The 11607-nt window shown below is 40.4% G+C and overlaps 2 protein-coding genes and 1 pseudogene across 3 annotated transcripts in view; 2 read left to right on the forward strand and 1 right to left on the reverse strand.

Moving 5' to 3' along the window:
- LOC146450436 (uncharacterized) overlaps positions 1–738 on the forward strand; it is a 1685-nt pseudogene extending 947 nt beyond the window's left edge. The window contains exon 2 of the transcript XR_014860328.1: positions 173–738. The product of XR_014860328.1 is annotated as an uncharacterized LOC146450436 (transcript). The remainder of the gene's footprint in view (positions 1–172) is intronic.
- A 268-nt stretch (positions 739–1006) lies between these two features.
- On the forward strand, positions 1007–2119 carry LOC146450437 (uncharacterized). The gene has a single exon (XM_085100506.1). The coding sequence runs from the start codon at positions 1141–1143 to the stop codon at positions 2077–2079; it is 939 nt and encodes a 312-aa protein (XP_084956632.1). The 5' UTR covers positions 1007–1140; the 3' UTR covers positions 2080–2119.
- A 704-nt stretch (positions 2120–2823) lies between these two features.
- On the reverse strand, positions 2824–4588 carry LOC146450438 (uncharacterized). The gene is made up of 2 exons (XM_085100529.1): positions 4078–4588; positions 2824–3827 (listed from the first exon to the last, which is right to left on the reverse strand). The coding sequence occupies exons 1-2, from the start codon at positions 4586–4588 to the stop codon at positions 2824–2826; spliced, it is 1515 nt and encodes a 504-aa protein (XP_084956655.1).
- Positions 4589–11607: the final 7019 nt, after the last annotated feature.

The following is an 11607-nucleotide window of genomic DNA, read 5'->3' on the forward strand; positions in this document are numbered from 1 at the left end:
ACAATTTTGGGAGAAGTTGTTGGGTTATTCAGATTTGCCCGCTCCCACCTCCTCATTTATTGTATAATTTCCCCTTGCTTGTGACATAAGCTTAACTTAATTACTCTTTCATCAAAATTACCCTTAACTTTTGCAAAAAGCCCGCAAGTAATATGTGTTTTTCTCAACCTAGCCATGCTATGGAAAGCTGATAACTCCTAAGTTGGCAGATGGCATAACTCTGGATGCAGAAAGAGTGACCAGGATGGCTGGTCAAGGAGCTGTTTATGTTAGATCACAGATACCTTTGGAATCTGAAGATGAGGGTGAAACTGAAGAGGAGCTAGAGAATGCAGTATTAGATAGCAGTCCAAGGTGAACTTTTTCGAGTGAATTTTTGCATTGAACAAGATAAAACCTGTATAGATTTCTTTTAGCTTTTTTGCCTTACTACAAAGGTATTTGTGAATTTTATGTGGTAGCTTCCCAATGCAGTGGAATAACGTTGTATATGATAGACTGGCATCCCAGCTCATGCTACTAGACATGAAAATGGCTTTTTGTTGGAAATATTATCCGGTTTGTCTCCAAACAGATTTGTGTATTTATTTATTTGTTTGTTTGCTTAGATGTCAGTAAATTGATTTGGTATATTGCAACTCCATGTGATTGTAGATATTTATGTAACTATGAACACTTCGTAGTATGTCACATCATTACCACTTAGATCACTTTTTTTATGGTTTGTGACAAGTTAATATTTCTTTTAGTGTTAGTGGAGCACAAAGAAGCCCTGTGTTGCTTTCATTTGGGGAGAGTGATGGGAGGCCAGATGCAGCTGTGGTGCCCCACCTCTGCCAGGATGCTGCACAACCTTATTGTGTACCATTTCCAACTGAAGCAGAAACATCACATCCAAATACAGAGTTGAATGATGTAGAGACAGGCAGTAACTCTGATATTGTTTTGGCATAATCTGAGCTACCTGTTCCAGTAAATGCACTTGTTTTAGACAGTAACTCTGATATTGTTCATGCATCATCTGAGCATGTTATACCGGTATTAGTACCTGTACCTCAACTGCTACCAAAACGTATCATCCAAGTGCACAGGTTAAATATTAAGAAGGATTTGATTAACTTATTCCGAGATCCGTTAATTATGAGTCAAGACATAGAGATAATCGTTATTGATGCTAGGGGAGTTGAAGAAATGGGCAGAGGTGTTGGGTTGCTTAGAGATGTTTTCTCTCTTTTTTGGAAAGAAACATATGATTCCCTTTTTGTTGGAGAAAATGAGCGTGAACCATTTGTAAGACATGACTATCAAAGGGAGAAATGGGTTGCTGTAGGTAGAATTTTGGTGAAAGGATATTTAACCTGTCAATACCTACCAGTCCTTCTGTCTCAAACGTTCCTTGCCTGTCTTTTTTGGGGGGAATCTGCTGTAACTAGCGCTATGCTGACTCAATCCTTTAGAAATTACATTTCAGTAGATGAAAAATGTTTGATTGACAAGTGCCTTGCTGGTGATATGAAGTGGGATGATGAAGATGAAATGTCCCAGCTTTTAGAAATACTTAGTAACTATGACTGTCGAATTATGGTAAATTCTGATAATGTCATTCAAGTTATTGAAGAAATAGCCCATAAGGAGCTACTACAGAAGCCACAGTATATTGCAGAGTGCTGGAAGGATATAGTTGTCACACTCCTTCCTAGTTTTCCTGATTTTGCAGCACTTTCCAAAAGGTATGAATTGTTAATACCATCAACGAGCAAAATCCTTAGTTGCCTAGAGGCAAACCCTGAGAGTGATGGGGAAAGGGATAGCCTTAAGTTTCTCAAACGGTATATTAAGGGCCTTGACACACCTCAGAAATTATCAAAGTTTGTAAGGTTTATCAGTGGCTCAGAGTTAATGCTTTTTGGCACAATCCAAGTAAATTTTACCAACTTATCTGGTTTAGGTCGCCGACCTATTGCCCACACCTGTAATACTGTGTTGGAGCTATCCTCAACGTATCAGTCATTTCCTGAACTTAGAGAGGAGTTCAGTGCAATACTTGCATCAGATTATTGGGAAATGGATATTGTGTAATATGCCTTGTGAAGAAATGAAGACCATTATGGTGGCAAGCTGATTTAGAACAGACTGATAATTTCATTTTATTTATATGTGTATATATAAATTGTGTTTTCTGCCTTTAATGGGTATTTACAGTTTCAAAACATTTAACAATAATGCACAAATTATTTGTGCATCGATTCCTGTACAACATACTGGAAAATCGTTAGCTGATGCCTTATTGTAGTATCAAGCTTGTAATCTGTTCAAAGTTGACATTTTCAAGCGAGCGTAGCTGTTTATAACTATATTGTTGAGATTTTAATGTAGTTTTTTCCTAACTGTTGTAAAGGTTAAGTTGCATTCGTTGTGTTCTATTCTGATCGATACAATTTGAAGGCAAAATAATAAATCTCACACTGTTTACGTTTTCAATCTGTCATCGAAGTTGGTAGTCTACGATTAACCGTAAATGGGAAGCAAGAGAAAAGAACTATCTTGACGACTTTCTATCAGAATTTCCTCTTGTTCCATGCCTTACTCTTAGAATGAATTATGCTAGCCAGCCAATCATTGCTTATAAAAAAACATGACTTTGTTTTTAATCGATTTACAATTAGTGGTGCCAGTTTGATAGGCGTTAATTGATCTTAATTCTCTAGGCCCCTTTTTCACTCTCTAAACAACGGATTTCAGGTTAGTTGGATGCTGGGGTGCTGGGTACACCTGTTTTGAAACATAGTTACCACCAAAACGGCCTTATCTCAGCAAAGTTCCTTATATGTGGAACTGATTTCTAAGGATGTCTATGCATCTCAGATATTGAGTTTTACCATGTTCACCATCGTCATTCAAAGGGTGACAGGAGACTTCCAAAATATGCAGTTGTTGTGGTGTGAGCTGAACATCAACTGCTGATATTGAGACCTGGTAATCGTCGTCGTCTAACGGGAAAGGTCCATCTGGATCAAACCCATACAATGGAATTTGATTTGGATGTAGAATACTCTCAACTCCAGAGTATCCAGAGTGCATGTTCTCCAAAATCCCAGAGGCGAAAATTTGTAGGGGAGATAATTGATGTTCACTGGAGACGGGGTGATTGTTCCATTGATCAGTAAAGTGTTGCAATGCCCTATTTATCCTTGGTGTGTAGACAAAGTGCAATGAAAATAAATGTACTTCGTTTAACGGGTCAAGAAGACCCATGTCTTCCATTCCACTAAAGATATTGGCAAAGTGACAAAGGACACCAGCGTAAACATCTCTATGAGCGCGCTCAACACGGCAGTTGTGGACAGAGCTTCCCGTTATGATACTTCCTCTGTCCAGGCCTCTATTTTCCAACATGTACTGTGCCACTCCAACATTTTCCAGTCCATGATCGCTTCTTACTCTTGAAGGTAAGCCAAACTCTTGTACTCCCTTGATGAAGAGCTCCAACACTGTATCTGCTCGGTTGTTATCAGTTAGGGTGGCATACACAATAACCCTCGAATACCCATCAACACAGCAGTGCACAACAAACCTGTACCTGGTAAGCTTGTGGTTACCGTCTATGTGCCACAAAGCGTTTGGCGTTGGTACAGAGTACTTTCGACGGTAAACCGGAGTACTCCAGCGAAGTGCTGTCCCAAGTGGGTCTTGTCTAAGAAGACAGTTGCGAACCCTCCATCGCTGGATTCGAAATCCCCTTGCTCGGAGAGCTCCAAGCAATCTTCGTTGTCCAATGTTTGGAGTAATACTTCTAATTTCTTTGACAGCGTCTTCAAGCTGAGAATCTGAAAAGAAGTTGTATTTGAATTACAAAGTTTGAAGTATCGTACATCATTGAGTGAGATGGGATTTTGGGGAACCTAAAATACTTTGGCCAAGGGTATGGCTTCTAAGATTTATTTTGCCGGAGACTATATCTTGTTTCCGATGTTGAACTCCCTTTCTTCGCAGACACCCTTATCCAAACACACCGATAAGCTTAAAACCAAATAACCAACTAGTATAGATAACCTCAGTCTGTAAATTACTACTCACCTGACAATGCAGTCCAGTTTTCGCTGTCATCATTCAAATTTAATTCCCGTCTTCTTCGACGTAAAGTACTTTCACTGACACCTAACAAGCTAGCGATTTTCACCCAGGGGAAATGCAGTTCGCGTAAGAATTCGATCTGCTCTCTTTCGATGACGATGACTGGTCTTCCTGCACCTGTTAGTTTAGTGGTAGGACAAGCGAACGAATTTGATACCGTTGCTTCAACGGAATTGCTTTCCTCATACTTTGTCATTACACGAAAAACAAAGCGTACTTTTGTCAAAACAGCTTCTGTTATTGTCTTGAAATCTTGAAGGACAGAGTCCTCACTTTGCCATACACTATGCAATAGCAACTGTAAAGTTAAAATTGCATCCTCCAGGCGCAAGTTAGCTTGTTCAACGTAATCAACGGAGACATCTTGTGTGCTCAAATTCTGAATACCAATCAACAGGGTACGAAGAGACTCTATGAAGTTGTAAAGGCCTTCTCTTAAAGTTCCATCCGCCATTTTGCTTTTGAAATTGGCGGGAAAATGCATCGCGGTCATGTGCTCACATGTTGCATACTAATTAGAAAGAAAATAAAAAATCCCGCTCGGAACGAAAATAAATACGAAATAAATAAAAAAATATAAAGAACGCATATAAAATAACGAGAACAAAATAAAAAATAGATGAGCTACACACATATATATAAATTAATAGGAAGAGATATTAAAAATATAGAAGCAAAATAAAAAATATACAGAAAGGAATTAAAAAATATGGCACAGAAATGTAATGGATGTATCGTATATTAAGCTTGTTTGAATATTGACTGGAAAGGGGCGCCATAGGCGCGTGTTTTAGCTTTTTCATCTTAGCTTAATTCACATTTAAATCTAGCTTATACGAGTTTTTCAGAGCTAAATTGGTTTTTAAAGGCCTGTGTAAGTACAACCTTGCAATGAGTACAACTTTACAATGAACACATTGGTAAGAGGTGATGATGTCTCTCTTCAGAAGTTCTGAATATCGAAACTGGAAAAACAACAATCGCATGTCTATCAACATATCAACGGAGAGTGCCACACCAATTGCTGACTTACATAGAGGCCAGTGTATTGCATGTAAAAAATTCGTCAACTCACGTCAAGAAGCCCTTATGTGCGATGGGTGTAACAAATGGTACTATAGTTACAAAACAACTTGATAATAGGATGGGTACAAAACGACTGAATTGGCTAGGTACGAATTGTCTGAATACGAGTTGTCCGTGGGTACGAAACGACTGGTAAGCTTCTGATGCGAGTATATTTCAGATATTTTGTATTTCGATTTTATACTGACGTAAAAGTCTACTATTGAAACCTCGTAAAGAGCGTAACCTCATACCGAGACAAAACTGTTACCGTATTGTGCATCGTAACTTATCCTCGGCTTGCGTCGATGTTCAGTGAATCTCGTCGGAAGACTGAACTTGAGTTGTATGTATGACACCAAGTCTGCTAATGTGCGATTGTTATCAGTGCTTGTTTTGTCTGATTAAGCACCACAGTATGGCTCTTCTTTATCGAAGGTGGATCATTTGCAAACATAACCTCGCAGCGACAGCTAGTTGAACGCAAAATCCAAACATCTAATTCCGGAGAACAAAAATTCACAAAAAACAGCTAGTCAAACACGAAAAGACAAATGTGACTCTTTGAAGTTCAAGAGAGAACAACGTGACTCTGCACGAGCAAAAACAAACCTGTCAGAAGTCCCCGAGACCGGGCCGAGAAAAAAGACGTCAGAACTACGTTTCCCAGCCGAGCGATGCCCCTGCAAAATTCTAGCGGGGAGGACATTTTGGTGTCCTTTCAGGAATTTTTGGAATGTAAAATCGTCCTGGCTTAGTGCCACAGGACATGCAAAAAACAACACAGGTTTTCCAACAACAGATTAGGATCATCCTTTTACTTTGCCCTTTGTTAAAAGGGACCACAGTTGTCATTTCAATGTTTTGTAACTTAGTCTTGTACACATGTTAAAACACGTATTTCCCTTTTTTTTAATGTTTCTTAATAAATTATTTTTATTCAATCTGAACTTTATAATCCATCACCTCTTCTAGTGGTCTCCAAATCTAAGGCAGTCCGAGGGCCAATAATTTAAATTAACCAATCAGATCGCTCTATTGCCGGGGCGGTCCAATATTTTCCAAGAGACAAGCATTGTTCGCGACAGGGCTGGTTAAAATTTTTAATAAACAAGCTCTATCAAAGCGACCAATACAATACAATACAATACAATATTTATTTCGCCATTAACAGATGGAAAAAATGAAGAAAATTGATGTAAGAAAATAAATGGCGAGAAAACCTGAAAGAAACCACGAGGCTTATGACAAGTCAGACTTCCTCACTTAAAATAACTAGGTAATCTTATATTAGTATTACAATATGGACTTATGGTAATTAATTTTGACCGCGCCACGTACACACACACGCACACACACATATTAAGTAAGTTAGTTAACAATTACAGCCTTACAGTTTTGACAGTTCCTGTCATGTCTGATAGATTTTTTACTGAAAATATAATCTAATTAATCTAATACGTTCAATTAAAAGTAAGTCAAACTGATTCCTGCACTGTTATGGCTTATCCTGATGTTCTTTTAGTATGAAAAATCCTTATTCTTGCTGAAACACTTGGTAGGCCTTAATTAAGCAGTATCAGGTCAGTGTTTGTTGTTTACATCTCCCCTTTTTTCCTACAAAATGGTACGTTTATGAAAAATATTACATGTTATTAACCAAGGTTGCTCAGGACCATACTGGTAGGATATTGCCCCTAGTCTTTTTTTGTCAGAAGATCTTCTAGAGCCACTAGAGCGTGCCATAAGCCACGCCCTTATTCCTGCTATCACAGGGCACACCTGCACGCCAGCTGAACGTGATTTGTTAGCATTACCTGTAAGAATGGGTGGTCTTGGGATCACAAACCCATGTCAAACTGCAGCCTCGGAATATGAAGCTTCAACCTCGATATCTGAACCGCTAGTCGAACAGATAGTGGCCCAGACGCATGAGCTCCCGGATGACCGTACAATTAGAACATTGCAGCAATGTAACCGTAGAGATAAGGATGTGCGCCTTAGAGAAAACCTAGTTGAAGTAATATAAAGAATGCTTTTCCTGAACAAACCAAAAGAGCTACCGACCTTGCTGCGGAGAAAGGGGCATCTAGCTGGCTAACAGTCACTCCTGTTAAAGGTGTGGGTTTTACCTTAAACAAGAGAGAATTCAAAGACGCCATTCATTTGAGATATGATTGGCAAATAAGCGACATCCCGTCTGCCTGTGTTTTGTGGAGATGTTTTTGATGTAGACCACGCCATGGTATGCAGACGTGGAGGCTTCATTATTCAAAGACATAATGAACTGCGTGATCTGGAAGCCGAAATGCTTAAGATGGTGTGCAATGATGTCCAAATTGAACCGGTACTTCAGGAGATCAACGGAGAAGTGCTGACACCTGGTACAAACAGAGCAGCGGATGCCCGACTCGACATTCACGCTCGTGGCTTCTGGGATCGGCAAGGCTCTGCCTTTTTTGATTTGGGTTTGTTACCCGAACGCAGAGTCTCATCGAGGCCTCACCCCCAAAAAAATCTACCGCCAGCATGAGAGTGAGAAGAAGAGAATGTATGCCAGCATGGTGCTAGAAGTGGAACAAGGATCCTTCACTCCACTGGTATTTACTACCACCGGAGGCATGGCAGGTGAATGCATGAGATATCATAGTAGACTGGCCGAACTTTAATCGACCAAGAAGGGAGAGAATTACGGTATTACAATGTCGTGGATTCGCGCCAAAGTCTCATTTGCCCTCCTGAGATCTGCGCTGCTATGTTTGAGAGGCTCACGTTGTACGCGAAGAGCACCGCTGAAGATTGCAGATACCGACTTTGAAATCGATAAACAACTGGCTAGATTTTAGGATGAGAACGAATTTCTCAGTTTTTTTTATCTTTTCTTTTCTTAATTTTCTTAATTTTAGCTGTTTTAAATGACCGATAATAATCCGCTTATATTTTTAATAAGAGTTGTGTTTTTCGTCATCAAGGACCGTATTTTAACTTCCAAATATATTTTTAGTGATGATGCATTGAATTGTTAAGAGGGAATGTCTACTAAGACCGAGCGAAATCATAAAAAAGTGGCACATGATGAAAAAATCAAAACTCTGCATATTCCGTCCAGAGATACTCCATACTAGTTTAAAAAACGTGGTGGGATTTTTTTTCTGAAATATATTTTTTAAACCGGAAAAAATAGAAAAAACAGTGACGGCCCCTCGTGGTGTGAAAAACACCCGAAATAAACATGGTTCGCACCTTCTCGTAAACTTCGTTCTGTTCAATTCGCATCAAAGAAAACCCAGTTTTCTTCTTGAAAATTTGCTTTTGAAATGTTTATTAAGTATCTGAGTCCAAAAATACTCCAGTGGATGAATATTCCTGGTCATGAGGAGCCACAAAAAGTCTCAAAAATTCGCTTCCTCCAAATTCTGAATTTGGCGCACTTTTTTAATAGAAAATTTCGCGATCCGGTAAAACACTAAAACCCTTCAAGTTTACAATTATAGATTGAGGAAGTATCGCTCTAAAACCAGGTTTAAAAAATAGCTTCGGGCTTTTTACCAGCGCCGAGCATTAGAGGTCTCAAAATCACGAAAATCGCAATATCAACGTGTAAACAAACTGCACACGACTGCAACCAAACTAAGAGAAACTATTGAAATTTCATGTAGTTTACCTCGGCATTCGGCTTTAAACCACCAGTGAAAGGTCATGTTTCGCTAACTGCAATAAAGCATTGTCTAAATAAGATATTTGGTTGTGTTTGTATCCTTTCATTATTATATAGCCATCTTGATGTGTGAAGTCAACAAGATAAATTATCATCACTTATTGCGATGGAGCGACAATAAACTCAAATGACTTACCATCGGACCACTTCTTTTCGACTTGAAGATCGTTTAAAATGGAGATGAGTTTGATTTTCTTTGAATTTCGAAACGATTTTTTTGTTTCGAGCTGTCGTTTCGAGATCCGTTCGCAGGATTTACTTGAAGCGAAAGCGCTCGTGGATTACTGTTCGACTCTGTTTATGGCATAAGTCACGGAATAAAATGTCACGCTTTTTTAATTCACGTGACGTTAGGTTTGACTATGTTGGGTGAAAAACACACGGGAAACGTGTGTCCTGACATGCTGAAAACAAAAAACAAATTAAAAACAATGAAATCTTTACCAAAGTGTGGACAGGACCGATGATTTATAGCCGAATGTTTTTAGCATCTATACACACCAAAAGGACTGAGCCACAAAGCAAGCCTTGCTAAAGTATGTTACTCTGCATTTTAATGAGGTGAAACCTTGGGGAACACTTTTCTTGTTAGAACCACTAAGTATTAACGCCTTGGTTTTCGCCTTCGTGCAAAAGTCACTACGGTCTAATCCCTGACTGTTCTCTTGGGGATGGGACAAAACAATGTTATCAGCCAGAAAAAATCACTCCTCACTGCTGTCTTGCGCATCCTTGACAAAGAGAATGCAGTTTGTCGATGTATGGCTTTTTCCATTGAATTGTTACAGCTGAGAGGTCAATGCCAAAGGAAATACAAATTTCCTAATGGTAAATGAAAAAATAGGGGTTGGGCGGGGATGGGGTGAGCGCGTGCTCATTTTCCCGAACAGCGGCGCGTTATCGTCTTTTGATTCATCATTTACCAGTGCTTTCTTCGAGGCAACGTGCAAGAAGAAACCTGCTGTTAAGGTTGCTAGCTACTTCAGCACACATCAATCATTGATCTTGAACTGGATCATTTGTCACAGCAATACATTGTAATAAATTAAATAATGGTTTGTTTCACGATGTAGTTACTCAAGTTGTAGATCGCGACGTTTCGACTGCTTCTGCTAGTCTTCATCAGGCAATGAGGTCGACCGGATCACACTTCAGTATTTATGTTACCAAGGTCTGATCCTGCAAGTGTCGCATAGAGGGTCTGCTTTACTTCCGGTTTGCTGTCAAATAGGACTTCTGAACTAGAACCGAGTCCTTCGTAACGCACTTGACTTGAGTATCCATACCATATCTAGTCTGTTGCTCTCTTACTGACTATGCTGACCACCGGTAACAGCGTGGTTTGTCCCGCAAGCTTCTCCGCATAGTCGACCGAAGCTCTGTCAAAGGACTTCTCGTCTCGCGCTCTAGGGAGAGCTGGTGTCGGCCATATGACAACCGCTTCCATCACGTCTAGCTGTCATGTGACGTCATCATACCCCGTTGCGGACCCCAGAGGAGACATGCTTGAACGTACGATCTCTCCTCGGAGTCTCATAGCCGACATTGCCATGCTTTTTGTACTTGTGAAGTTATGGAAGGGGATTCTCTGCCCCTCTCCGTCTCCAGAAGACAAAAAAGAAAAAAAAAAGGAGTTCTAGATAGGATTTGAGCTATGTTGACATGCGAAGGAGTATACCATGTTTACTGAATCGCACACTTTGGTTTTCGGACAACCAAAACTGATAACTCTTCAGGTCGCTCTAGGACGTCGACCCTTGCAGCATCTTGGTTGATAGAGCGCCGGCATGTGGGCCTTCCATGACGATGTAAAGATATTTGCCTTTGCTTGCTTCACAGTCAATGCAAACTCCTCTTTAAGTCCGTTTAGCACATCAACAGTGTGCTGCGACATCAGAATGTTTATCACTAGAGAGCTCGCGACGCAGCGTGTCTGGTGAACGTATTGCGCGAGACAGGGCGCCTGTCTCATGTGGTGTCATTTCTTGGCATGTACCTGACAGGGGCCACCCCTTGTCCACCATCAAAGTTCGTCCGCTCGCATTTTCCGATGAGCGTTTTAAGCTGAGACCTAATAGGGCTGACGTCTGTAGGTGCCAAGTGCGAATTTAGTGCGTCTATAGGCCTAAATGTAGCTCCTGATGTGATATAATAAAGTTACTTTATGTTCCAAATCTGAACTGTGCAAAAGGACAAGCCAAAGGGGCTCCTATATGTTTTTGCGGCCGAGCCTTTCACACCTAAATTTTAACTCTTACTATCGTTTCACACATACTGTGTACTATGAGTAGAAACCCCCCCCCCCCCCCCCATCCCCCCAATCCCCTCGGGCTCGATCCAATGCTTGCAGTTTCTGGTACTGTTTTTGGTGTCGCCTCGGTAGCTTTCGCAATAGGCCCGCGGTCACGGCATATACCTATGCAAAAGATTGCTAAGCTCACTTATTGATTTATGTAGGGATTAGTTTAAAGTTTAAAACACCGGCGACGAAAAAGACAAATGCTAGTCACGTTTGGGTTATACTCCCAAGCAGCCGCTTTTAGGGGAGCAGGTAATACGATGTCCCCTAAAATGACGACTGCGTGGGTCCAGGCTACGTTTGGATTGCACTGTTTCCAAACTAAATTGGCCCATTGTTCGTAAATCAGTTACAGAGGAGGCCAGCGTTTATGACAAAATTAAGGTGTACT

The sequence above is a fragment of the Pavona decussata genome, unplaced genomic scaffold, assembly GCF_977016875.1.
Source record: "Pavona decussata unplaced genomic scaffold, jaPavDecu1.1 SCAFFOLD_468, whole genome shotgun sequence".
Taxonomy (NCBI): domain Eukaryota; kingdom Metazoa; phylum Cnidaria; class Anthozoa; order Scleractinia; family Agariciidae; genus Pavona; species Pavona decussata.